Source organism: Cricetulus griseus, chromosome 6 (assembly GCF_003668045.3).
Source record: "Cricetulus griseus strain 17A/GY chromosome 6, alternate assembly CriGri-PICRH-1.0, whole genome shotgun sequence".
Lineage (NCBI taxonomy): Eukaryota > Metazoa > Chordata > Mammalia > Rodentia > Cricetidae > Cricetulus > Cricetulus griseus.
Genome location: NC_048599.1, coordinates 98,131,396 through 98,159,199, shown reverse-complemented (window position 1 = coordinate 98,159,199; position 27,804 = coordinate 98,131,396). Strand labels below are relative to the sequence as shown.

Here is a 27,804-nt window from a genome sequence, read left to right as displayed (position 1 = left end):
TGACAAACTGCAGGGTCGCAACGTTGTCCACGAATGAAATTCTAATGTTCTCGCTCTCTCTGATCACTTCTTTCTCTTTAAGCCACTGGACAGAAATAGGCTGGGCACCTTCTATGGATGCTTGCAGCTCGGCAGGCTCACCAGCCACCACCGTGAGGCTGCTCAGCTTGGAAATGAATTTTGGCGGTTCTGAACAGGAAAATATGAATGGAGATTGCTCAAGAGGCTTTCCAGGTAATGGAAGAGACAACACACTGAGAATTTTGTGAATGCCTGATATTTCTGCCTTGCACAGAAACTATGCTTACCTTTTAGTTTTATTGCACAAACACAAGTGTCACTGCCCACTTCATTCTGTGCTTTGCAGTGGTACTCTCCAATGTCTGTAGATTCCACATTGAGGATATGAATGCTTGCATGGAAATTCTTAGATGCGATCTTGTACTTCTTGCTGCTTCGGAGCTGGCGCTTGTCTTTGTACCACACCACCTCAAATGGTGGTGTTCCTGAGAGCTCACATTCAAGACTAACTTCAGTGTTCTTAAGGGTTTCTACTACAGGAGGGAAGCTGCTAAAAACAGGTGGTTCTGTAAAAAACAAGAATTTCTCATGAGTTGGGCTATTAGATATCCACCAATAGGAAAAGTTTTTTTTGTTTGCTTTTCACTCAGAAGCATGGTTTAAGATAGTATCATGGGTGGGTAGCACTATCACTTATTAGCTAGATAGGTGGACAGTCAAGATGCATCCTACAGGTCCCAGCTGAGAGGTCCAATGTGCTAATTTGTCTTGGACTACAAAGACTGACGCCAAATTTATAAATGAGCAAATGTATCAATAAATAGAAATTCTATGAAGGATGGGATTTTGCCTTTAAAAATTAAAAGAAAAAGAATGTCATTTATGCTTTACAACAGAGATACCCAGAAGTCACAATAACAACTGTGATCTGAGCCTTCCATTTCAGGAAATGGTTATTCTAACAATTATCTTACATGAAAAAACTTGAGTTTGTGGCAAAGCATGCTGGGAAATGGCTGTAGTAAAGACTGGCACCATTTGCCCTACAGTAAAGTCATGGGGTTTTTCACTTTTTTTCTTATTTCTTCCTTCCTTTCTTTCTTTCCTTCTTTTTTTGAGACAGGGTTTCTCTGTGTAACAGCTCTAGCTGTCCTACAATTAGTTCTGTAGTCCAGGCAGGCCTCAGACTCATAGAGATCTGCCTGCATCTGCCTCCCAATGCTGGGATTAAAGGCGTGAGCTACCACATTCAACTGTGATGTCAGGTTTTTTTTTTTTTTTTAAAGAAGCTGATTTGTGAGAAAGAGGTAACATTATTGCCATCTTAAAGATGTAATATTAAAGCCTATATTGTTTATATGTTATATCATTATGATACAGACTATACTGGGGAGGCTGATATAGCTGTAATGTGACTAGAAATCAAAATATTAATTTAAAAATTTCCTATTTATTTTTGTATGTGTGTTTTGGTCGATATATTGAGGTGGTCAGAATGATAGTACTGGAATTACAGGACAAATATCTCAAAATGACCACCTGAATATAAACACGGCTTAACAAAAAGCAACATTCAATCAGAGGTATGATTCTATCTTAGAGAAACACCCTTGGATTTGAGTTAGAAACTAAGAGAACAGTAAAGAATAAGGAACTGTGATACCCAGGGGAGAAGAAGGTGATCAGTCTCCATTAATAAGCAACATTAATAAGCAACAGAAGAAAGTTTCTACCTTTTACTATAACCTTGGTACTGCAGCTGGTGCTGCCAGCAGGATTCTGAGCCTCACAGATAAAATCTCCACTGTCTTCTGTCCCGAGGCTGTTCATCTGTATGACTGCCACTGAGTCGATGAAAGTCATTTGGTACTTGTCACTGGCTGTGAGCTTGTGTTCATTTCTGTACCACACAACTTGTATTTCTGGAGATCCAGTAATCTTACATTCCAGGCGTGTGGAGTCACCTGCTTTTACTATTTTGGATGCTTCTAATTTCTTTACAAACTTCGGTGGTTCTAAAGAGTCAGGAAAAAGGAAACGATGAAAGAAGAGCAAGAAATCACAAAAGCCCAATTAGGTTATTATATAGGAAAGGGAGAAACATGACCTAGGTCTGGGAAATACACTCTACTGTGTTAGGAAGCTACATTGTAACAGAGCCCAGGAACAACAGAGGCATGAGTCAGACAGAAACGTAAGACAATCAAACTTGCACACCTGTCACAAGCAACATTGTAGTGCAAGAGTCGCTACCAACATCATTGGTAACTTGGCAAGTGTATTGTCCAGTCTTGGAAGCATCCACTGAGTAAAGATTTAAGAAGCTGGTTGACCCTTCCAAGCCAATGAAACATTTGGGTCCTGAGGCAAGTTCCACATCATCCTTAAGCCATTTAATTTTGAATGGTGGGGTTCCTTTCAGCACAGCCTTAAATTCCACTGTCGAATCAGGTATAGCTTGCTGTCGCTCGGGCTTCACTAGGAAGCTTGGTGGTTCTACAGATTTTAAGAGAGTCATATTTAGTTATGGCTCTTGTAGCCCAATGTGTTTTGTATGGATCTATAAGAAAACAACTCACGAAAAGAGGTGATGCTTAAATATTTCTTGAACCCAATAAATATGAATTGAAAGAAACAGAATAACTAAGACTTTTTTTTTAACCTGGGAGGATATAAGGTTAAGAGTGGTACATTTTAGAAGTGCTGACAAGCAAGAACAGAAGAGGACAAAGCAGTCCTCACCTTTTACAGTTAAGATGCCGCTGCAGGCAGCATCTCCTGCCACATTGGACACCTTGCAGGTATAATTTGCAGTGTCTTCTAGTTCCAGATTACTAACTTCCAGCGACACGGTGTTTTCGTGACAAACAAGTCTGTATTTTGCACCTGTAGATATTTCTTTTCCATCTTTAAACCACTGAGCACTAATGGGAAGTGATCCAGAAACCTTGCACTCCATGTGAATAGAAGAACCCAGAACTTTATCCATTTTGGTTAGCTTTTTAGTGAACGATGGGGGGATATCTTGGTCTATCCAAAGCAAATGGCAAAAACACACCAATTAATATGTTGTTATCTGTTTATAAGGTTTCTGCTATAATTAAGGGCAGCTGGCAGGGACAAAGGTACACACCTAGCACTCTCAGGTAGGCATCACAGCTACTGCTTCCAAAGTCATTTTCCACCTTGAATGTGTACTGTCCACTGTCTTGTTTCATTACTGACTGAATCCTGAAACTGGCCACATTATTTTCAAAACTCATTGAGAAATATCTACTGGGTACAATTTGTTTCCCATCTTTAAGCCATTTGACTTTGAGTTCTGGTGTCCCAGCTACAACACACTCCAAGGTGACAGGGTCTTTCTCGGTAACATCAACTGATTTAGCTTTCTCTATGATTTGAGCAGGTTCTGCAGTAAGAATGACAATGTGCATAAGTTAGGTCAGTAATTCTATTAGAATCCAAGTAAGCCTATAAACCCACCTCTGTAGACCACTATTGAAAGAGAATAGTTCACCAACCTTGCACTAGAAGGAAAGCATAGCACCTCTCGACTCCTGACTCATTCTTGGCTTGACATGTATATCGACCACTATGTCCATTATCTACACTCCGGACTTGAAGTGTGGCTACATTGTCCACAAATGAAATATGGACATTGTCATTTTCCTCAAGAATCTGATCATCCTTTAGCCAAGTTATAGAAATGGGGGGTGAGCCTGCCACAGTACTCTGAAAGGTGGCGGAACTCTTCAAGACAGTGGTGACATTCTCTATCTTCTTGATGAACGATGGTGGTTCTGTGATTAAATAAGACAGTGGTTCAAGAAGAGGCACCTTTTAACCCTTACTCATTACCTACAATTCAAGAGCACTAGTGTTTCGACTTGGTGGCTGGTCCTAGCATAAAACTGACCTTTCAAGGCAACTCGTGCACTGCAAGAGCAGCTTCCCCCTTCGTTGGCTATGATGCACTGATATTCACCAATGTCTGAAGGGTCACACTTGCTTATATGCAGATAAAACACTGACATTTTCTCAGACATTGTGTACTTTTTGCCACTTCTAATTTCCTTGTTATTCTTCAGCCAGGTAACTTCAAATGGAGTTGTCCCCATGACTTCACACTCCAATTCCACATCACTGTCCTTTACTACCTCCACAGGTTCCAGCTCCCTGATAAAGATGGGAGGCTCTGCAGAGTCAAAAGGAAGACAGAGAATGGCTTAATTCAGGAGAGCCCTGGGTACAGCAGATAGCTCAGCTAACACGCATAGCAGATTCCACAACAGACCTTTCACTTTCAGTTCGATGCTGCAGCTGGCAGAGCCTGCATCATTTCGAGCTTCACAGACATAAGTTCCACTGTTTTCTACCCTGGCATTAGAAATCTGTAAAGTGGCTAAACCATCCACAAAAGAAATGGCATATTTTCTAAGATCTGTTATTTCATTCCCATCCAGATACCAAGAAACTCTGATTTCAGGAGTGCCTGTTACTTGGCATTCAAATGTTGTTGACTGTCCATTCCTCAGCACTAACACCGGACTGGGCTTCTTAATAAATTGAGGAGGTTCTAAAGATGAGAAAAGAAAAAGAGTGACATGCTGATTTTTTTTAAATGAAGTCCAATGACCAAAACTTTTCTTAATGAACTTTCCCTTCCCAAAGATAAGCTAGACAAGCAGGAAAAAGAAGCAATATAGAGACCAGACCTTTCACAAAGAGGGTGGCTTTACTGCTTGTGGTGCCAACATCATTGCTTAGCTGGCAAATGTAGGTCCCGGAGTCAGCAGCTTTGGCTGAAAAGAGCTCTAGAATGGTGGAGGTGTCATCCTTCCAAACTGAGCGAGCTGCCCCAGGGTGCAGCTCTTTGTTATCTTTAAACCACTTTATTGTCATGGGTGCAGTGCCACCCACAAGAGCCTTCAACTGAACCCTCGTGCTGGGATTCACATCTTGTGACTGTGGCTTCTCCACGAAGTAAGGGGGTTCTGGGATAAAAGAATAGGAAGTAGAAGAGGAGATGCATTTTAGAACTCAGCAAAGAAAGGAAGAATTAAGAAGTGCAAGGCAATAAAGTTTGGAAAGGTAGAGATAAAAAATTGCCAACCTTTGACTGTCAGGTGACCACTGCACTGGCTGTGGCCTGCCTTGTTGGTGGCGGAACAAGCGTATGTGCCACTGTCAGTGCCTTCAAGCTGACTTATCTCTAAGAAGGCAGTGTTATCGTGAAAAGAGAATTTGTACTTGTCACTAGCTGAGATTTCTTGGTCATCTTTGAACCACTGGATGCTTATGGGATGTGATCCAGCCACTATACATTCTAAGTCAATAAAAGATCCTTTGATGCTGTCCATTTTCCTCAGTTTCTTGGTGAATGAAGGAGGTATAATAAGATCTACCCAACAAAAGAGCATGAGTTTAGGTTAATTTAGCTACTTGTTCTCTCCCTTTCCCTCCTTCTCCTCTGACCACAAAGTGCTAAGGCATGAATCCAGTACCTTGCACACACACAAACTACTCCCCATAGCCCTATATTTTCTCTTTAAATTGTACAAGAGGAAGGGCCCTTGAAACTCTCAACTCCTTTATAGAAATCAATACCAACCTAGGACGTTAATGCTAGCCTTGCAGCTGCTTCTCCCAACATCATTTTGGACCTCAAAAGTATATTCTCCACTATCTTTCTTCTCTGTGGAAATAATCTTCAGTATTGAGACTGTGTCAGTGACACTGATTTTGTATTTTGGACCTAGTGTAAGTTCTTGGCCATCTTTAAACCATTTGGCTGTAATCTCCTTAGTTCCTGAAAATTTAACTTGCAAAGTGGCTGGGTCTCCTTGAGTGACATCTATGGACACAGCCTCCTCCGTTATTGTTGCAGGTTCTGCAGAAAACAAAGGAGAGATGTGGGCTGTGAAGTACCCTGATAAAGGGCTTGTTATCTGCATCTTTTTTTTCCTTCCCCTTCAGCCTAAGGCAGTTTTCTGAACCAACCTTTGACTGAGAGTAATGCAGAACATCTTTGTATGCCTGCATCATTTTTGGCTTGACAGACGTATTTCCCATCATGCTTGACTTCAATACCACTCAGGTATAGACTAGCCACATTGTTCTCAAAAGTCATTCTTATGTTGTCATCTTCAGTGATCTCATCGTTGTCTTTTAACCAAGTCACGGTGATTGGCAAGGAGCCTTTCAGAGTGGCCTGGAAGGCAGCTGTGCCTCCACGGAGGGAGCTGGTGGCTTCAATCTTCTTAACGAAGGATGGGGGTTCTATCAGAAGAATGAGTTCTCAGTCAGTACCAGCTCATAGCAAAACTCATCTAAACACTTAAGATTTTTCTGTGGAGAAGAACCCGTCCATCAACTAAGCCAACACTGACCTCTTAATGTCACCCTGGCACTGCAGGTACTGCTGCCCACCTCGTTGGTCACCCGGCACTGGTATTCACCCGCATCTGCAGCTACAAACTTGAGGATCTGCAGACTAACCAACTGATCCTGAATGAAGGTTTTATATTTTCTACCACTTCGCAGGGTTGTATTGTCTTTGAACCAAGTGATCTCAAAGGGAGGGGTGCCTGCCACCTCAGCCAGCAACATGACATCATACTCCTTTAATACTTCAATGGGCTTAAATTCCTTGGTAAAGTAAGGTGACTCTATAGTAGAAGAGAATGACTTGTGTTAATGGGCAGGGATCTGTGCTATGGGCCACAAGTTTGGTCACATTAAGTGAGAACAAACCTTTGACTATTATAATGCTAGTGCAGTGGTCACTGCCGGCCTCGTTTTGAGCTTCACACATATATTCACCGCTGTCTTCAATGGCCACGTCTGTAAGTCTTAATTCTGCAGTGGACTCCACAAAAGACATTTTGTGTTTGCTGCTCTCTCGAAGTTCTCTGTCATTTGCAAACCATGTGATTTTAATTGGAGGGGTGCCTGTGACTTTGCAGGCTAGCTTAGTGGCATCTCCCTTCTTTAACAGTTGTGATGGCTCTAACTTCTCAACAAATGTGGCAGGTTCTGTGGAAGGAAGGGAGTTAATAAGAAATAGCAGGAAGAGGAAAAGAACTCATGAAAAAAGTGTCGAACAAAGGTGTCAAGAGAAGAATGCAAACCTTTCACAAACAAGTTTGCGCTGCACTCCACACTTCCAGCTATGTTGCTGACTTTGCAAGTGTATGTGCCTGAATCCGAGGTTTTCACTGCATAGAGTTCCAGGGAACTCTCTAGAGCTTCTTTGGTAATATAGCAGCTTCCACCAGAAACCAGCTCTTTGTCACCCTTAAACCATCTGATGGTGAGGGGAGTGGATCCTTGGAAAGTACTCTTCAGACACACTGCTGAGCCAGGCAGGACATCCCTGGACCCTGGCTTAGTTACAAAACTGGGGGGTTCTGAAGAAGAAGTAGAAGACAGAATTTGAAGGAATTACAAGTCTGGACCTAAGGGCAGTAGACTTAATTTGAATATTGGTAAAGTGGACTATACAGTCCCTAGCCAACCTTGTACAATCAGGGCTCCGCTGCTGTCTTTGCTCCCCACGGAATTTGTGGCCCGACAGGTGAAATTCCCTGCATCGTTCATGTCTACCCTGCTGATCTCCAAAGAGGCCGTGCCTTCCACAAATGCTATTTGGTATCTGTCAGAAGCAGTGATTTCCTTGCCATCCTTAAACCAGGAGACCCTCATGGGGAGGGAGCCAGAGATTCTGCAGTCTAACCTGCAGGTGCCGCTAACAACACTGTCCACATTACGTAAGGGTTTGGTGAAAAACGGAGCGATGTCACGATCTGTTTGTTGCATAAGAAAAAAAAAACAAGATCAACATGGCAAAGGGCTCAGTGGTTCATCCTTGGGCAATTTTATCAGTTTTTTTTTTTTTTAAGAGAGATACTGTAGTTTTCTAAAAAACACTGACCTAACACAGTAAATGTGGTCTCACAGGAACTGCTCCCCACTTCATTGGAAATCTCAAATGTGTACTGGCCACTGTCGTGCAGTTCAGCTGAATAAAATTTCAGCTGGGCAATGTTGTTTTTGAAACTGATTCGGTACTTTTTACTGGCAACCAAGGGCCTCCCATCTTTGTACCACTTGGGCTTGAGTTCTGGGGTGCCTGAGACTGTGTACTCCAGGGTGGCTGGGTCCCCTGCGGTCACTTGGATCAATTCTGCTCGCTCAATGATTTTGGCAGGTTCTATAAAGGTATTAGATAGTTAGGATTCCTTAGCATGAATCAAGGCTTTAACTTTAAGTGCAAAGGGCCAATTAAAAGTTAACTGTCCCTCCACGAACCTTTCACTATTAACTCCCCAACAGACGTCTGACTGCCGGCTTCATTTTCAGCCAGGCATGTGTATTTGCCACCAAAACTAATCTGAACGTCAGGGATGGTCAACACGGCAACTCCATTGGAAAAGCTCATTTTAATTTTTCCATCTTCTTTAACAACCTCCTGGCCTTTCATCCATGTGACAGAAATGGGCTCTGAGCCTCTCACGGCAGCTTGTAAGGTGACAGTTTGTCCCGCTAGAGCTGTGAAATCATCTACTTTCTTGACAAAGGTTGGCGGTTCTAGTTAAGGAAGAGAACATACAAACGTGTCAGTTCCCTCACGTTCGCTCTCAACCCCCATCTCTCCCGCAGGGCTCCATTCACGTCACCTGCTTCCCAGGTGCAACACAACCATGTCGCAGCATTCGTTTATTGGAAAGAAGAAAGAAATGATACGAAGAATTAACAATTCCATTCAAGAGAGTCACAGAATATAAATGTTTATCAGCAAGTCAGTGGCTTTTCATGTAACTTCCTTTGGCAATCAGATAATAAATATTTCTATTCGTATCAAGACAAAGACTGTGAGAGAGAGCTCTGGGCCCCAAGTTCATAGTAAGACAAATCACATTTTAAAGTTTAGAAGAAGAGAACGAATTAACTTTCTTTCTGTAGATTAAGAAAGCTATTTGGACAATTCATTAGAAAAATACTGCTCCCCCCAAACACACTAACCTTTTAATAAGTGTGTCGCGACACAGCCGCACTTCCCAACTTCATTAGCGACTATGCATTCGTAATCACCGACGTCCGCGCTATTGAAAGATGCGATTTCCAGAAACACAAAAGACTTCTGAGCAAACACCCTGTACTTTTTGCTACTTCGAATTTGTTTCTTATCTTTAAACCAGCTAATTTCAAAGGGTCCCGTGCCTGCGACTTCACACTGAAGCAGAGCGTTTGCCCCTCGCACTATGTCTGCAGGCTCAAGAGTTTTGATGAAAGAAGGCGGTTCTAAAAAGGCATGAAAGCACAGGGTGAGTTGTGAGCTACAAGCATTCAAAGGAAACATTTCTTAGCAAAACACGGAGCAGTAACTCAGGAGACAAACCTTTGATAACTACTTCAGTACTGCAGCTGTCACTGCCCACATCATTGGTGGCTTCACAGGAGTATGTCCCACTGTCGTCAACTTTTACATCAGTGATGTCGAGGATAGCCTCAGAATTGACAAAAGATATTCGGACTGTGTTACTTTCACTAAGTTCTTTGTTGTTTTTAAACCAAGTGACCTGGATCACAGGTGAGCCTTTCAACTTGCAATGGAGGCGTGCTGATTCACCCGGGAGCATTAAATAAGAGGGGTCCACCTTCTTCACAAAGGACGGTGGCTCTACGTGACGTGTATAAAAAAACAGAAAAAAAGATGGAGGAGATGACTGAAGCGTACACGCCACAAAAGAAAAAGCAGGCACATGTGACAAAAGACAGAGCGTACAGAGAAACAATGTTTACAAGACTTCTGAACAAGCCATGATGCTTCCAGCCCTTCCCTTCATTCTGAACCACTTTCCCATCTCTTGATAAAAAGAAAAAAGACAAGCAAGTAGACTACATCTATATGAAGAGTGATTTTTTTTTCTAAACAAAGATATCAATAATAGACATGCTAACATGAATGGGGTAGGGTATCCCACCAGGCCTCAACCTACACAAAGAAATACAGGCAGCCAAGAAATGCTACGGGCATGAGAAATAGTCTTCCTCAGGGAAGAGTACATCAATTGGTTGGTTATCCCACATCAAATGGTTTTAGTACTAAAATCACATTTACAAGTAGTATTATACAGACAGAGCAAGTTGTATTTATTTATTTAGGAGTGTGTGTGTGTGTGTGTGTGTGCAACAACAATTAATGAAAAAAAGAGGCTATGGATTTGAAAGAGAACAAGGAGGGTTAATATGGAAGGGTTTAGAGAAAGGAGGGGAAATGGAGAAATGAAGTAATTATAATTTCAAAAAAGAAATAATTTAAAAAGATGGTTAAGAGTTGCCCACACATGAATTCTTAGAAGAAATTGTAAGCAGGTTTCTGTTAATTGCCTTTTTAAAAGAACAAGTAAGTGAATTCTAAAGAAGATTAAACAAAAATAAAAACCACTGCCCACCCCCCCCCCAAAATTCAACCAGATAAAATCAGGACTTTCCTGTACCCAGAGGTTTGCCTTAGGAATTAAATTAGTAACAGATGGTACAGCTAACAATCTTTCTTCTAAGGCTTCCTTGCAGACAAGGAGGTGGCAGATGGCTGCCTGGCACCCTTACCTCTCACAGTGACCATGGCAGATGAGGAGCTGCTCCCAGCCTCGTTGGAAGCTGTACACATATAGGTTCCAGAATCTTTTAGTTTGGCCAGAGGAATCTCAAGCGATGCTATTTTATCTTCAAAATAGATCTTGTAATCTTTCCCAGCAGGCAGCTTTTGACCATCTTTGCTCCATGTGACTGTGACTTTCCTGTCTTCATCTACCTGGCACTCAAGGTGAATCTTCTTATTGATGGCCGACTGCACAGCCTCTAACTCTTTAATGAAGTGGGGTTTGTCAATGATGGTCAACTCTGCTTGGCAGGTATCGGCTCCAAATTTGTTGGAAGCCTTACAAGAGTAAACACCCCTGTCCTGAACAGTAAGATTTGAGAGCTCTAAACTGTGTTTGTTGTCTGCATCTGCAATCCTGCAGTTAGGTGATGGTGACAGGGCACTACCATCTTTCTGCCAGATGGTCTCGATCACAGGAGTCCCTGACACTGTGCAGAGGAACTTGGCTGCCTTACCCACAAAAGTTGTAAGGGACTTGGGTCTGGAGAGGAAGGTTGGTGGATATGCCTCTGTAAAAGAAAGGTTTTCATATTACATGGGGTCTCCATCAAAGTTCTAAAGTTCTTCCTGCAATTACATATTCCAAGACAGAGAAAAGATAGGTTATGCCTTTAGGTGAACACATGACCTTATCTTAAATAACAGCCCAGTGGTGAGACCAAAGACTGCAAAAGGAAGGGGACAAGAACTCTTGACAAACTCTCTAGCAAAGGACAAAGGCCCCCTCGTGAAGGAACGTTACTAAAGCTTTGTCTGTTCTGAGGGTTAATAGGTTGGAAGATTTGATAAGCAATCCAGCTGATATTCTCATTCTGTAGAAGACCAAAAAGAAGGTAAGAAAATGCACATTGGCTGGCTGAAGATGAGGTAAGATATTACAGAACCTCACAAAGCTCTTTCTAACTCTGATAAATGCCAGGAAATCCCCAAATCACTTAACTTTAAATGCACCCCGGTAGGGATTTTGCACTTATAAAAATACTTCACAGCTAAAGCTTCCCATTTCCATTCTCCACTCTGAAGCAAAGCTTTAGGATCTGCTCTGCTGACAAAGGACACAGAATCTGCCTCCTTGCCCTTTGCTGCTACAGCAGAAGCTTTGGTTCAGCCCCATTACTGAGCTGGGCTAATCTGGGTGCAGAACTGTCATTAAGACTAATGGGTCACTTTGGGCAGGTTTCTTAGAATCTTGTAGATTTTTTGGTTGTATGATAAAAAGGTGCTTCCAAGAACTCTTTTCCCTGAGGTAGATGAGTGAGCTCCCTTCCCCCTGACAACCCCACCCAAGAGCAGCCCTCCTACCCAAGAGTATCCTCTTCCATCAAACTGTGAGGCCACCACCAAGAAAAGAACAGGGGGAGAGAAGGAAGGGAGGGAAGGACAGAGGGAAGGGAGGGGAGGGGAAAGCAGGACAGATTTTTTTTTTTTTTGCTAAGGGGAAAATTCAAGCATGTGATGATTATTAATAAATTGAAATTTATCCTATGTGTCAATTAGGAAATTGAGAACAGAACATGTTGTAGTTTCCCTTATTTTAAAGTTAGGAATGAATAATGCCCACAGTGGGCATCCTATTTTAGCCCCTTTCTTATTGTAGAACCCTGTTTAACTTTAGCTGCATACTTGATTTATTTGAAATTCTGGCTTTATTTGTAACTCTGTTTCTGATTTGTTATTTGGGTTAATATTAATAATTGGAGCTTTTGGTTTTTTTGTTTTGTTTTCTTTTCTTTTTTGAGACAGTGTTTTTCTGTCGCCCTTCCTGTTCTGGAACTCAGAGATCCACATTCCTCTGCTTCCCGAGTGCTAGCATTAAAGGCATGTTGCACCACTACTTGTTTATTTATTTACTTACTTATTATTTTAGTAGCAACAAACAGTCCTCAAATGTTTCTTATTAAGGGTAAAGGTTCATTTGATGGCTTAACTATTTTTTTTTTCCTCCCACAAACGAAAGAACATTTGCTTTGGCTGCTGATAGCAATGTGCCTATAAAGGACTGTCTCCCATCTTCTCTGTGGCTCTTAATCAATGTGATACCATGGGGGGTCTCCACTGGTGACACTCTCTGCACCTGTACAAAAAGCAACACACGCACTAATATGAACTAGGTGACAGTGTCCACGTCAGTGTGTGGCATTTACCTGTGACAGTCAGAGTGGCCGTGCAGCTGACACTGCCATACTCATTGGAAGCTTTGCAGGTATACTCGCCACAGTCGACAACTTGGGTTCTCAGGATTTCCAGGCTGGAGACATAATTCGAAGATCGAATAGAACACTTGTCACTCTCATAGATTTCTCTGCCAGCTTTGAACCACTGGAACCGGACGTTGGGGGCACCTTGGATCTCACAGGTGAATTTGGCTAGGTGACCCAGAGCTACTTCCAGGGGCTCAATTCTCCTTTTGATCACAGGGGCGACTGCAAAGGAGAGCAGAACCCATTAGCATGCCCCCTTATTAGGCAACCCACTTGCTTTTTTTCCAGACAAAGTTTTGTTGCTGTTAATGAAATAAAATAGTTGAAATTGGCGAGACAGGTAGCAGCAGTCTAAGACAGGTGACCGGAAAAAAATGAGAATGAGTGTGAAGGCAAACCCAAAAAAGGTCCAAAAACAGCTTGTGACATTTTCAATTGTTACTCTGCAGTGACTTGGAGGGGGGTTATTAAAATGTGATGCTATGGGTGTGCATGCATAACAACAGGATACATCGCTGAAATACACCGTGATGACTAGGAGCTGAAAACAAGGTGAACACACAATATCCAACTAAAGTGGTGAAGTTAGACAGTAGCCAGTCAACAGAACTAAATAAACACAGGCAGACTACTAATCATGGTTATTTTGAATTTAGAGAAACACCTGGTGACTTCAGAATGCCCAGGTCCTGAGAAGTTTTTATCACATATTGTCAAAACACTTTCACATGAAAACATATTTAGCATTATTAAACATATGAAAATATGTTTTATTTTTAAAAATCAGTAGTGGTGTGGCTATGAAAATGTACTGCTTAACAAGGCAGTAAGAAAGAGATGTAGGTTCATAACCATGATTATGTCTGTACTTCTTTCATTCCTATTCTACATGGCTGACATTCTGGAAAAATGGAAGAGAAGTGAAGATTCAGCGGTGAAACCTAAATCACTACAACTCAGTGGGTATTAGAGCGGGATCCATTTCATTCCTGAAGCCCAACCTCTTTCTCCGACAGTGAGCGTTGCTGATGTTGTAGCTTTTCCACTGTCATTTGAGGCCTCACAGACATATTCCCCTTCATCCTCTGCCTTTACTGTGGCAATTACCAGGGTATAGGCATTCTGATCTTGTAAACACTTGAACTTTGTATCTGAAGGCACCAGTTTACCCTTGAAATACCAGTTTACCTCCTTCGCATTTGATATGGATGCCATAAGATGGACAGTATCGCCTTCCTCAGAAATGGTATCCACTAAGTGTTTAAGTACAGTAGGGCAATCTTGAGCTAAGGTACCATCAGTTTCTTGTGACTTTACGGTACTGGCCTTCTGGGTGTCGTGCTCTTCTGCTGGCTTCAGAGTCTTGGCCTGTAGAACTGCATCCTTATCTCCGTCTTTGAACTGACTTTGCACATTCAGACAACTGACCTCTTCTTTGGAGACAAGATACTCTGATTGAACTTCTGGTTCTACAGTGGCCTCAACTTTCTGTACATCTGAAGCTTGGTCTATTCCACCCTGCACACCGACTTTGGCTTCTTTCTGAATTCTGGGATCCTCAGCTGTTAAGATGTTTATCTCCTCACATATAATGGAGCACAAGGCATCCTTAAGTTCCGTTTCTAGGTTAGCCATTTGAGGATCGATGTCTTCAATAGTGATGGTTAACTCTTCAGTTAGTGACTTCACTGAAGTAATAAGGTAGGTGCACAGGACACATTTGGGCTCCTCAGTGAAGTCTACAGCCTTGACCTCCACCTTGTCAATGTTTCTTAGCCACTCAGAGAAAAGACTGCCTTGCTCACTGGCCACTGCAGCTTGCAAAGCCCTGCGGACCTGAGTTTTCAGATGTAATCGCTGCTCGTCGGGAATACCAGGAAACAAAGTTTCCTTAGCAAGCAAGTCACTTCCCTGTACCTCTATCACTCCCTTTATGGCCTCTGGCTCTTTCTTAGACATAGAGGTTTGGCTGGCGGGTGCTGTCATATTCTCTGATTGTTCTTCCTTGAGTAGGACCTGCTTTTCCTCAAGGGCTAGTGGGAAGCTTAGGGACTTGTCTTCCTCAGTCCTCTCTGCAACATCTTGCCCTGCGCTTTCTAGTGAGTCTGCATTCACCATCAGGATTTTGCTTTCTTCTGTGCATGTGTGTTCCAAAGGCACCCGGGGCTCAAGATTCACATTAGAGATCACAACACCAGGACCATCTAGACTTTCCACATATCCCTCAGCTAAGCTCTGACACAGGAGGAGAGCTCTTTGCTCTTTGTCCACTTCAGAGACTAACTTTGCTTCTGGCTGAAGGGTTTCGCCAGCCACTTGTGCTGCAGATGAGGCACTTGGTAAGGTGTTCTCAGGCTCTTCAAGCTGTAGAGTGTCTTCTCTGGGAAGGGTTCTCTGAGGATGGGCAGGCTGCAACTGTAAAGTAGGAGGTGGTTCTTTGTCTGGCTGTGTGTCAACAGGACTGTCAATGGAAGGAAGTTCCCCAGTGTTCCCAGGAGTGGATAGAACAATGGGTTGTAGCTTCTGAGCCCCTGTAGTCACCCCAGTACTCAGTTCACCACTGTCAACATCTTGCTCACGAGAAAGCTGCAGCGTTTCTGTAATTAGAGCAGCTTTGGAAATGGCATCCTTGACAAAAGCTGTAATTTCCTGCTGGGAGTCAAATGCCTGATCTGAAGGGCCCCTTGCCGATGTTTCCTGAAAATCACTAGGCACTCCTGATGTGGACTCTGCTTGACGGGAGGAGTCAGTCACATCTGTTTCTTCCAGAAGCACATGAAGTTCGGCAGCACAGGTGGACTCTCCCCACACATTCTCCGCTTTACAGACATACAGGCCACTGTCTCCCCTTTGGGGGTCATTAACAATAAAGGTCCCAGAGCCATCAGGATTGTGAATGATGGTGTAACAAACATTGGTATGAAGCGGCTTGTTTTCTCTGAACCACAAAACAGTAGGGGCAGGCTCTCCATGTACCAGGTACTCAAAGACAGCAGGGATCCCTGGAGCACAGTGGACTGGTTTTAACTCCTTGAAGAAGTAAGGAGGACAAGGCCCTTCAGACTTTCCCAGAGCTTTCTCCACTTCCGATTCCACATCTTTGCACCTGTCTCCTTTTGGGGTTATTTTTAGGTAGGCACTACACACAACTTTTCCATATTCATTACTGGCCATGCATGTGTACTCCCCCTCATCCTCACATCTGGCAAACAGAATGATCAGGCTGTGGTTATCTCCATCAAAGACAAATTTGTAGTCAGCAGAAGGGCTTAGGAGCAGTCCATTAAAGAACCATTGGATTTTAGGCTTGGGGTAGCCGATGACAGTAACAGACAATTTAGCTACATCTTCAATGCTTATTTCGGCATCTGATACTTCTCTGATGAAAACGGGGGCACTGCCTTCCTGTCTGGAATCACACTGAGTGGAATGAGCTGCAGGCTCAGAGAAAAGTTCAAGCGTCTCATTCACGTTACGGAAGTGGAGATCAGAACTATGGGTTTGAAATTCTTCCTTGGCAGACAGAATACTAGCAATCTCTGTGTGGAGAAAAGTCATTATGATGTTATGACACAATATTAATTAACAAATAGTATCAGTTAAAGAATTAGACACCAATTACAGGCCTTCGTCATTGGACTTGGACTGCAGTGAGATTCATTTATCAAAAAACACATTCCTAAATTTTCTTAGCCTATTATAGAAAATCAAGCAGCTATAACTACTGTATAAAAGCAACTTTCTGTCCAGTTCATCTTGTAGGGTTTACAAAAGTGATAAGTCTAGATCTGGTCTGAAGAAATGCTAGGTAAATATTTATAAATCACAAGTCTAGGATTATTTGCATCAACTTCTAAAAACACATAGAATTGTTAGGTAGGATTTTCTTGAGTCTAATGATTTATCATTTCCAAAGAAAAAAAATGTTTTAGCTAGTACTTCTAAATGTACATCAGCAACAACAATTACTAGCCAGGCATAGTGATACACAACAGTAATCCCAGTACTTGGAAGGCTGAGGGAGGCAGGAGGATTTCCAGTTCATGACCAGCCTAAGGTCTTTCCTCTATCAGGCCACAGGTTTGATTCCAGCTCCTGAAGGAATCATTGTTGTCTATTTCTAGAAAAATCAGGTCTCCCCTCATTCAAGTAACTAGTCAAAATACTTCAAGAAATGCTTTATTAAAAGACGTTAGTTGAGAAAACAGAGAAATCAGAAGAGACAATGACTCCAATATCAAAATGTTGGTGATAATTTATTGTGTAAGTCAGTTGTACAGCATTATTGAACAGGGACAGCAAATAGCACATACTCTTTCAACAGTATCACATGCAACCAAGTGAGAGACGTGTAGTTTACCAAAAGGAAGTCAATTCTGAATTCAACCTGCTGAGGAATGAGCACTGCCCTGTTACTTGTAGTTTATTGTCTAAATGAAAAGCAATTTTATCATTTCATTAATCTACTTCCTTCACATTACACTGAATAGTGTCCTGTCTTAATTCCTTACTGGTCTAGCATTGTAGTATTGGAAGACAGGCTAGAGTCTGCAGGCTATAAAACATTAGTAAAACTTGTCTATAGCATGTAGAATACTTACTAAGCTATTTGTGACTGTCCCTGATAAGCCACTGACTGACTTCATACACTTACAACACTAAAGGTGGCCACTTAGCTTTGCATCTGTGCTGTGTCCATTAGCTTTCCCTTCTCTTAAACCCCCAAAATGCCTGCAAAGGGAATGGATGTGGATATAGTTAAAGTACCCTGAATTGATAATATGTTAAAATATTTTCAAAAGTTTCCCCTATTTCAAAACATGGTGTATATTAAAGACACATAAACACACACACTACAGTAAGTGAGCCTCAAATGTGTACAAACACGAATGCTGTAGTTAAAATTACCCTGGCTGGTAGCATCTCATGACAACATCTAAATTCAACTCTGTGTAACACATGGAATTCTGTATCCATCACCAGGGGTATTACTATCCCAGGCTTTAAAGCTGTGTGTCATTAAGTCAGAAAATAGAAAGTTCTATTTAATTGCTGTAAGTGTGGGGAAGACTTATTTTCTTTCAGCCATTGTTATTCAACACATCTTCAAGTTCAGCACATCTGAGACTAATGGAATCATAATGAGAAAAATCAAATAAAACCTTCCTTATGTGAATGGAAGTATATACTTAAAAATCAACAAATACTAAAACATTTACCTCCTTCCCTGCTTTCATCTGCTTTTCTGGGTTTTGGGTGTGATTGTGTTTGTAATATGTGGGTGAGTGTGCTTATCATGTTGGCTATGACATGATTTCTAATTAAACATACAGTATATAACTAAATGTAGAAAAACAAAAACCTCTTAAGTCCCCTTGCTACAGAATTAGCTGTACCAAAATCAGCTTGACAGAAGTGTGGTATATTATATCTAAATTATTATCAGAAGGTATTTAGGTACTTTCTGGATGAATCAAAAAACATTGTTCCACAATTGCTTATCACTGGTTGATGGTCACTCAAAACAAATACACTTTAAAAAATTTGGGTGTGACCCATTTTCTATACATGCTTTTAATCTTTTGGTTTGGATGATGTGAAAGAATTTCCATTGTGAGAATACCATCAACAGATGAAAGAAACGAAATAAATATTGTAGCTATATGAATTCTTATGGGAATTAAATCTGAAATAAATGCTGTATGTCTGATAATATTAATATGGCTAACACAATCATGGCCCTTAAATATTGCATTGCAGGCCTCAAGTACAGCTGTAGGTCATGATCGTAAGTTAAGAATGGGCGGTGAGACTGTTAATCTCATTCTCTCTTCCATTGTTTTCTCATCTGTTACAAGAGTCATCACCACTAGATGACAAAAAAGCTTGGTGTTGACTAGAACCTCTGAGGCCTTTTGATTGAATTCTGTATTTTTAAGTGAGAAAACTGACTTTTTCACACTTATTATGTCTTCTATGCAAAGATCAAGGTCCACATCGGTTCATACTCACAATTTTAAAATACTTATCAATTATTAAAATTGAAAGACAAAATTACAAAATTAAAATTCACTTTATAAACATAAATATCCTACTGGAATCTCAATGTTATCAATGTCTAGTTAGTTTTAAAGATTCAAATTATAAAGATAGTAAGAAGACTTAATCTATATATCAATATATATACAATATATATATAATATATATACAATATATATGGATATATATACATATATATCCTTAAACAAAATTTAACATATTGTCTCAGTTATAAGTGTCCCACCTTTCTTCTAATTTTAGAGATCCTGACACTTGTGTATAGTTAAGAATTTGTATGTAGATGAATATTGTAATATCCCCAGATTGATAATAAATTAATGCTGGACTTGCACTTGATGCCCAAAATGAGACAATAAAATATTTCCAAATGTATGTTTGCCCTGTAAATGTTTAGAAAAGCCTTCAGAGACTTTGACCCCTCCAAATCCAGTGATAATGCAAATACTCAAGATAAATAGGAATAATGAAAAAATCTCTTAAAAACAAAATTCATTATCAAGATTGCAAATAAACAGATTATGAAGTTGGCTACCATTTTGGCAAAGCTGGTTTCATTGCTTGCTTTGCCATCTTGCATCTTTGTAAATCAACATAGGTCTGTCTGAATATTAAGAGGCTTGGTGTTCAAAAATGACTTAGGGGCAGAGGGTGTTTTCTCTTACCAGTTATCTACGTGCTTATCCAATACGGTCACCTTTCATCCTACTTGGCATCTGCAGTTTACCTGCTAAAAGAGAATGCTGAAACATTCTGTGGAGGAGGGGGGGGGTCACAGAAAAGTAGAAACACAAACAATTGGGTAGCCAAGGAGGTGTTTAATCGTGCTGGATGGATGACACAGTGTAACTAACTGACACAAGTGATGGTTTCAGTGTTTAGAGTATTTACATGCATTACAAAGATGAGATTTCTACACAGAAAGACCATATCTCCAGGGGTCTTCAGTGTCAGGATCCAAATACAGTGGATACATCTGAAAGGTTGCTAATCCATAGATACTGGTAGTGACTGAAGCCCCGAGAAATCCCTCTCTTAAGAGAGGGTGAGAATGGCAGCGCTCCTAGCCACTCCTGAATTGTTCGTAGCCACACAGCTGTACTCTCCTCCATCACTTTTTATTAAGCCTGTTATGAACAGATTGTGGAACCCTATGCCTCTTTCCTCAGCACTGAACCTTGATCCCTGGACCAATTCTCCATCTTTGTACCAAGAAACGGTGGGTCTTGGAGAACCACGAACTAAACACTGGAAATATGCTGCTGTCCCTAAGGGGGCGTGACAATCAGAAATACCTTTGATAAACCTGGGAGGGCCTTCTACCACCTGGAATTCAAAAAAGCTGTCTGCATATTTGCTCTTTAAGACTAATTCCTCCTTCTGACTGCTTAAAGTCACTTTGCTTGTCCTTGTGATCATAGCAGAGACTTGGGATTCTCCCATGGTGAGGAAGCCTCGGCAGATGGCCTCTCCTGCACTATTCAGGGCTCTGCATCTGTATGTCGCACTATCAGAAGGGCTGATGTCTCGGATTTTAAGGCTATGAATCCCTTTTTCCTGACTGATTACATACTTCAAGTTATCTGGCTCAATGCACATATACTCCTTATACCACCTGACTTCCGGAGTAGGGATGCCTATGACAGAACATTTGAACACAGCATCGGAGTTTTCTGGAATTTTAAAATCACAAATGGGAGTTATAAAGCGAGGAGGCATTTCAAATGCTTCTAAATCAATGTTGAAATCTGTGGCTTCTTTCCCTCTGGACTCCATACTGAGATCTACGAGATTCAGTGGAAGGATATCTAAATTCACAATCATGCTTTTATGATCAGGGGTAAATTCAGGGACTGTGACTATTTTCACCTGCTTTTCAAATTCCTTTACATCTTTTTCACTTAATTCCACTTCCAGGACAATTTCTTGAGGGGAAGGTGTTCTTGATGAGCTGGCATTTTCCAAGTCAAACTCGATGATGTGCTGGTGGGTTACTGGTGGTGGGAGAGCGACAGCTCTTTCTTCTTGGGGTATTATGACTACACTGGCCAAGCTCTTGGCTTCCCCGATGATGTTTACTGCATGGCACATGTACTCTCCCCCGTCTCCTTTTTGAACGTTAGAAATTTCCAAGGAACACACATTGCCCACCCTTTCCATTTTGATTCTCTCATCTGGCTCCAGCAAAGATTTATTTCGATACCATTTCACACCAGGGACCGGAAGACCTTCAACTTCAATGATGAAGCCTAATGTTGTATTTTCATATATCTTCCTTTTGCTTAGAGGCTCAATAAAAGATGGAGGCATTTCATTGTCTTTGGGTTCGATGGCTTCATTAGGGGTGCCGAATGAATCTGAACGCCATATTTCATAAGATGAACTCCTCTCTTCTGTAGGTGTATGGAAATGTTCATTTGGTGTGCTATCTTCCCTCTCTATTTTTGATAGGTTTGTGCTTACATTTCTAGGATGGTTTGGTCCTCTAGTAGGAATAAAATCTCTCTCTAGACCTTTCTCTGGGGGAGTGGAGTATCTCTCCAGTGCCTCCCCTGGGGGAGTGGAGTATCTCTCCAGTGCCTCCTCTGGGGGAGTGGAGTATCTCTCCAGTGCCTCCCCTGGGGGAGTGGAATATCTCTCCAGAGCCTCCCCTGGGGGAGTGGAGTATCTCTCCAGAGCCTCCCCTGGGGGAGTGGAGTATCTCTCCAGAGCCTCCCCTGGGGGAGTGGAGTATCTCTCCAGAGCCTCCCCTGGGGGAGTGGAGTATCTCTCCAGAGCCTCCCCTGAGGGTGTGGCGTATCTCTCCAGAGCCTCCCCTGGGGGTGTGGAGTATCTCTCCAGAGCCTCCCCCGGGGGTGTGGAGTATCTTTCTGGTCTTTCCCCATTTTCCTCTAAAGGAGTTGAGTACCTCTCAAGACCTTCTGTATCTCCTAGTGATTGCTCAGTTACACCTGAAGCCTTAAAATATAAATCAGGAGACTTTGGAGATTCCAGCTGCTCCACAGATGATGGAGGGCTATAGAACTGATCTAACTCTGATATTTCTTCACTGCTTGTACTTCCCACATCAATTGAAACATCAGACTCAGGAGAATAGGGCCGCCCTAGGGAGTCCTGCTTCTGGTTGTAATATTCATACACAGTGCTGAAAGTTACCTCTTCAACCTCCATTGAGGTGACTGACTCACTCTGGACAAGTTCTGCCTTGTGTTTGGTGTCTGTAACTTCAGGCACCTCATACTTTCCCACAGCAAGTAAGTACTCTGTTAGGGAGCTCTCAGAACCCCCCTCTTCAGTTGTATGGGCCTCCTCCAATCTCGGAATATTTTCAGGAAAACACACTTCTATCTTTTCTCCTTCCACGGTGGAGAAAGAGCTTTCATTCTGAATGTGAACTTCATGATAGGTTTCTTCTCTGGAGGCCTCAACTGTTTCACTTATCTGGTCATTTAGGTCCTGCTGTTCCCCAGCCATCAAGAATGGCAGGCACTGACACAGAGACAGCTGTCTGTGAGGCATGTCTGCTCCCTGCACGTCCCCTCTCGGGTCTTCCAGAGTTCCATTGTATCCCTGAGTCAGACCAAATGCTGGTCTGTTGGAACTGTCTTCCATTTCATGAACCTCCAAAATGTCTTCCTCACTCGCTGCACTTTTCAACTCTGAGATGAAACTATGTTCGTTTCCTAGAGAACCATTCTTCTCAGAAACATTAGCTTCTCTCGTGTCAGCAGGTGAAGTCTGAAATAAAGCCCAAGATTCACCATGCAACGCTTCAGAAAAAGACTTAAGCGAGTGATCGGTTTCTAAAATTTCCGTGTTTTGTTCCTGCACACAGTGAAAGCTTTGGCAGATAGAAATTTCTTCTTTGTGGTGTGTTTCCTGTTTGTTCTCAGTTTCTTGGCCCTGGAAAACCTTGTCTGGATCTTCTGTATGAGAATACATTTGCTTTAGGTCAAAGACAATGACTTCAGGATTAACTATTTCTGAAGTATGTTGTTGAGTTTTTAAAGAGCTCTTAGCCTGTTGACCATTGGGCAAGTCTTGGGATATTATGCCTGTGCTTTCTAGCTGTGAGTGAAACTGCTTCAGGTCAAATGTAACAGGTGCTTCTAGCTCACCCTTCTCTGAAACTACGGCTTGATCTAGAGGGAGCATTTCTTCCTGGTGTTCCTTCTCTTCTATCTCAAATCCCTCAGAAGCTTGAGAGGAAAGCTCCCTCCAATCCATAACAATGTTAGATGAATCTGCTTCTATATGTGAAGACATTTCCTCCACCAGATAGGAATTTACTCTCAGCTTGCTTAAGCCTGACTCTCTTTGCTCTACAGAAAGCTCTAGATCATCCAGCTTCTTCTGTGGGGCACTAACAAATGATTTCTTGGTCCGTCTTTTTTCTAGAACTCCCCTTTCTGCACGCTGCAGCTTTTCGAATGCAATAATCTTATGCTTCACCTTTTTCCCTGGGTAGTACCTCTCTCCTCCAAGAGCTTCTTCGTAGGTAGTGACAGGCGAGGCTTTCATGTCCTGAACTGTGTCAGAGGTTCTCTTGGAGTGGATATTCAACACATGATCACTTGGAGAATGCCCTTGCATATTTCCCCATTCTGCTCCATGGTTTCCGAAGTCATCGGCAACTTCTTTTCTAAAGCTAGCTTTGCTGAAGTCATCACTGAATGGATAGATGTCGCCCTCTGCTCTGTGTGGCTGAGAGTTTTCACTTACATGCTCCTCACCTTGGTATCGTAGGGATTCAGCTCTGTGAGGCTGATCACTCTCTGTGGCTCTAGAAGTGCCCTGCATGGATTTGGAAAGCTTTTCACTGGAGGTTGTACCATATACTTCATTTTTCTTGTCCACCTGCCCAACTGTCTCAAGACTTTGAAAATACTCCCTTACAGTATACTCTTTTATATTTGATTGGGCAGCAGCAGGGCCAACTAGATCATCATAAAAATCTGTCCTTGCATATTCCTCCTGAACTTGTGCTTGTTGCTTTTTAGAATATTGTGCGAAAGTTCCACTTATATCTTCCAATTGACTGTATTCCCTGTAAGTGATGGGTTCTACGGTTAAATCTAGAATACTGTCAGCTACACCTGAATCATTTTCAGCCACACATTCGTAGCTTCCAGAATCTTGTGAGTTGACATCATAGATATATAACCTGTGGCTATAATTAACTTTTTCAACCACAAACTTTTGGTTCTGCTTTATAAGAACACCATTATGTAACCATGTGACTACAGGCTGAGGCTCTCCTGATATTGAACATTCAAGTATTATAGAATCCCCTTCCCTACAACTGGCATTCCTTGGCATTTCCTGAAATATTTTGGGTGGCTCATTAGTAATATCAGAGGAGAATATGAATTTGTGTTTTGGTGATTGGCTGGTTTGATCTCGAGGCGTTGCTTCAGGCTCTACCTCAAACAGTTCCCTGTATTCTTTGTCCTGTTCTGGGGTTGGGGTGGCTGCAGTTATCTGAATTTCTACAGGGAAGGAGAGTAACTCTGTGTCTGCAGAGGGGAGCTCTGGGGGTCGAGATTTTATCTGATAAAGATGTCCTTGGCCCTCTTGACTGAAAGATAGATGAGTACTTCTTGCCTGGTCAAACACCAAGGCCAGCTCTTCCTCTTCATCTGTGTAATCAGGCCACCCTGGGACCTTAGGAGGCTGGGAAACGTACCTGGGTTTTGCCTTTACTCTAAGCATACCGGTTGCTTTTACTGTTCCATACTGGTTAAACAGCACACAGGTAACCGAGCCTCCATGTCGAGACTGAACAGAAGGAAACGTTAATGTTGAGTAGTTCTCGAATGTGTGAGTTGTAAAGCCTTCACTCCGTGGTATCGGCATCTCATTGTTGTACCATGTCACTATGGGCTGAGGGTACCCTTGAAAATGACATACAAATTTACAGCTATCACCCTCATAAACTTCTTGAGATTCAATGTCCTGAAGAAATGAAGGTGGGCAACGCTGTGGATGTTTTTGAAAGTAATTTTCAAAAGATCTTATTTTCTCCTCCTGTTCAGTTTTTAATTCTTCTACATCCACGGAAACAGGGTATTGTCTTCTCCAGCCCTGCTGTGTTCCTCCTTCACTATCTACATCTTCGGTTTCTTTAATATTTACAAGCATATCCAAAGACTCACTGGAATATGGGGTGAGAACTTGAGACATCTTTTCAGGAACCTCACACATCTCCTCACTCTTATATTCATACATCTCCTGATTAGAGGTGAACGCTGATTCTCTGACAGCACTGGTCATAGCTTCTTCAAACTGATCCCTTGCTTGCATGTTTTCACTTACTAGGACATGCTCATAAAAACAGCCTTTTGGGAGGCTTTCTTCTAGAAATATCTCTTGGCTCAGGCTATTTTCAGTCTGGAGAATTTCTTCATCACCAGTTGCTTGGACACTTGGAGGAGGTTCTCTGTTTTGATGTATTTGATTAGGAAGGGAGTATGGATTTTGGGTGATTCTCTCAGCTAAGTTTTCGACCCTATCCCTGTCTTCGGTAAACTCACCCACAAATCTACTCTTCACTTGCTCTCTAGAGAATGGGGCATCTCTAACAACATCCTCACTTCTCATAGTCTTTGAGTTTATTTCCGATGATGCATCTAAAATGGATGATTTCTTTTTCTCTAAGAAGATTCTTCTAGCCTCCCGTAATCGCTGCAACTTCATTTTGGTCTCCTCATCTAGAAACCTTTCACCTACATTAAGACAACCTCTGCTATCAGATTTACTTTCTGGCCACTCACTGTCATCGTATACATAGTCTGCTCTCCTAACAGGGCTCACTCTTCTAAAGTGTATTGTTCTCATCATTCCCATTTGTTCCACATCTTGCTTTTTGTTAAAAGGGGAGCCAGTAAACCTCAGGTCAACCTTAATCCTCTCTTCTCTCCTTTCACCCAGAACCCCTGTGCTTTCAAAGGTCTGTTCGGCCCTTTTCAGAAATTCTAAGTATCTCTCATCCTGCCCTTTCTGGATAACATGCAAGGATGCACTGGACTCAGCAGATCCCTCACTATTAACTGCCAAGAACCTGTAACTTCCAGAATCTCGGCCTTGGACCCTCTTCACCTCTAAGCTGGAAGAATGTTGGTGTAAATCATTCTCAGTTCTTATAACCCGACGATGACCTGTTGGGATGGGCCTATTATTATGAAACCACGTCATTTCTGGAGTTGGGCAGGCAATCAGTCTGCATGTAAACACAACAGGTTCACCCTCTAAAACATATTGAAATGTGAGTTTTTGAGTAAAAGTAGGCTTGAAACATTCGGGCCAGGAGCTTGTGGATGACATTCTACTTGCATATCTCCTCGCCATCAGGGAGTGGTGGGCTATGTCTTCAGAGTCAGAGAAGGCACTGCGCCTGTCTCCTGCATGTTCAGCTTCTCCTTCAGAGAGTTCTTCTGCAAAGAAAATCAAATTACAAAGCATTTTACTATTTTCCGTAGTACTCGAAAAAGTTGAAAATAAATGAAATTGCAAATAGAAAATGAAATAAAGTGCATGCTACAGAGTCTCACAAATCCATAAAAGATTCACTCACCATATTTGTTCGAATAAACGCAACACCGTGTTCAGTTTAAAAGATTCTGACATGAAAATCGTTCGTTGTCTGGTCTGGTTTCTTCAGACTGCTGAAATTTCCTCTTGAACAAGCAAAAGTGCATTTCAAAATAACATTTTCCTGTGTGCAATTGCTTTGAGGGCAGGACAACTTTGCTGTTTTGATGGCTAAGAGGAAAGTCTTACCTGACTTGCAGAGAGTAGAATAAACGCCCTTTCTGATCCTTTTGAATGTAGATTAAGTTATTAGATTTTTGAGAGTTCACTATTCAAAAAATATATAGAACTATAATCATAGTTAGATGAGATAAAATGAGAAGGCGTTTATTCGAACTAATACAGCTATAGAGTCACAACATTATGCAAAGTAAAGCAGGCACGGGTCACATGAGATAGCTATCTGCAAGCCAGTATAAGAGACATGTCAGTGTTAAAGTGATCTGTGTTCATGAGGTGTAGACCAAGAATGGGAATGTAAGGCTTCCACACATCCTAAACAAAGTAGCATTTCTCTTATAATTCATTCATGACATTGCATTCTGAAAATGACAGGTTAACGCTCATTGTTCAATTCAATTCAATTCACCATGATTTTGGAAACAAACTTCTACTTCATGATTCCATGCATTAAAGTGACAACTGTCCATACTACACACTTTTCAAGATGGCTGCAAACATGAATCTGAACGTTTCAATACAAGATTTAAAATGACCATCCAACAAATTACTGTGAGATGCACATAACCATCCGCATTCTGAACCAGGCATGCGACATAGTCATATATACTCAAAGAGATATATTTATACATCTATGCCATATTCTCAGTAATACTAAGAGAAATAAAGTAGGCCAGGGATTCCACCAATCCTCCAGAATTTCTACTTTAATCTCACATTGATCGTAACAATACCTTTCATCTCCATTTCAATCTGCTGTCCAATCCTCTCATGTAAAATGGATTCAGGGGCTAAAATGGAAAGGCAACAAGAAATTTTGGTGAGTAACCGCATACAGGTTGTGACTCAGTTCATGATTTATGTGATAAACACCACCTTTCTGTTATATAAAAAGAGAAACACACTCCACCAAGGTACCCATGCCAAATAATCGATGAGCTGATGTATCAAAAGTTGACAGAGTAGAGTCCCAACCCCCCATGCCTTTACATGCACTCAGAAAAGCAACTCAAGAGCTAAAGGAATATTCTCCTTGTGATGTTCTACTGACTACACACTTGCTAAGAGATGAAACCACATTTA

The 27,804-nt window shown here is 41.8% G+C and overlaps 1 protein-coding gene across 2 annotated transcripts in view; it reads right to left on the bottom strand.

The window, feature by feature from the left end:
- Ttn (titin) overlaps positions 1–27,804 on the bottom strand; it is a 270,592-nt gene that overhangs the window by 190,829 nt on the left and 51,959 nt on the right. Inside the window, exons 43-45 of one of the 2 annotated variants that reach the window (XM_035446340.1) lie at positions 27,456–27,512; positions 13,896–16,433; positions 12,838–13,116 (exon numbers count right to left, since the gene is read on the bottom strand). In XM_035446340.1, coding sequence (XP_035302231.1) covers positions 12,838–13,116; positions 13,896–16,433; positions 27,456–27,512 — 2,874 coding nt within the window. Of the gene's footprint in view, positions 1–12,837; positions 13,117–13,895; positions 16,434–19,986; positions 21,768–21,869; positions 26,385–27,455; positions 27,513–27,804 lie in introns of those variants that run through there. The other variant, XM_035446341.1, reaches the window with a different exon arrangement.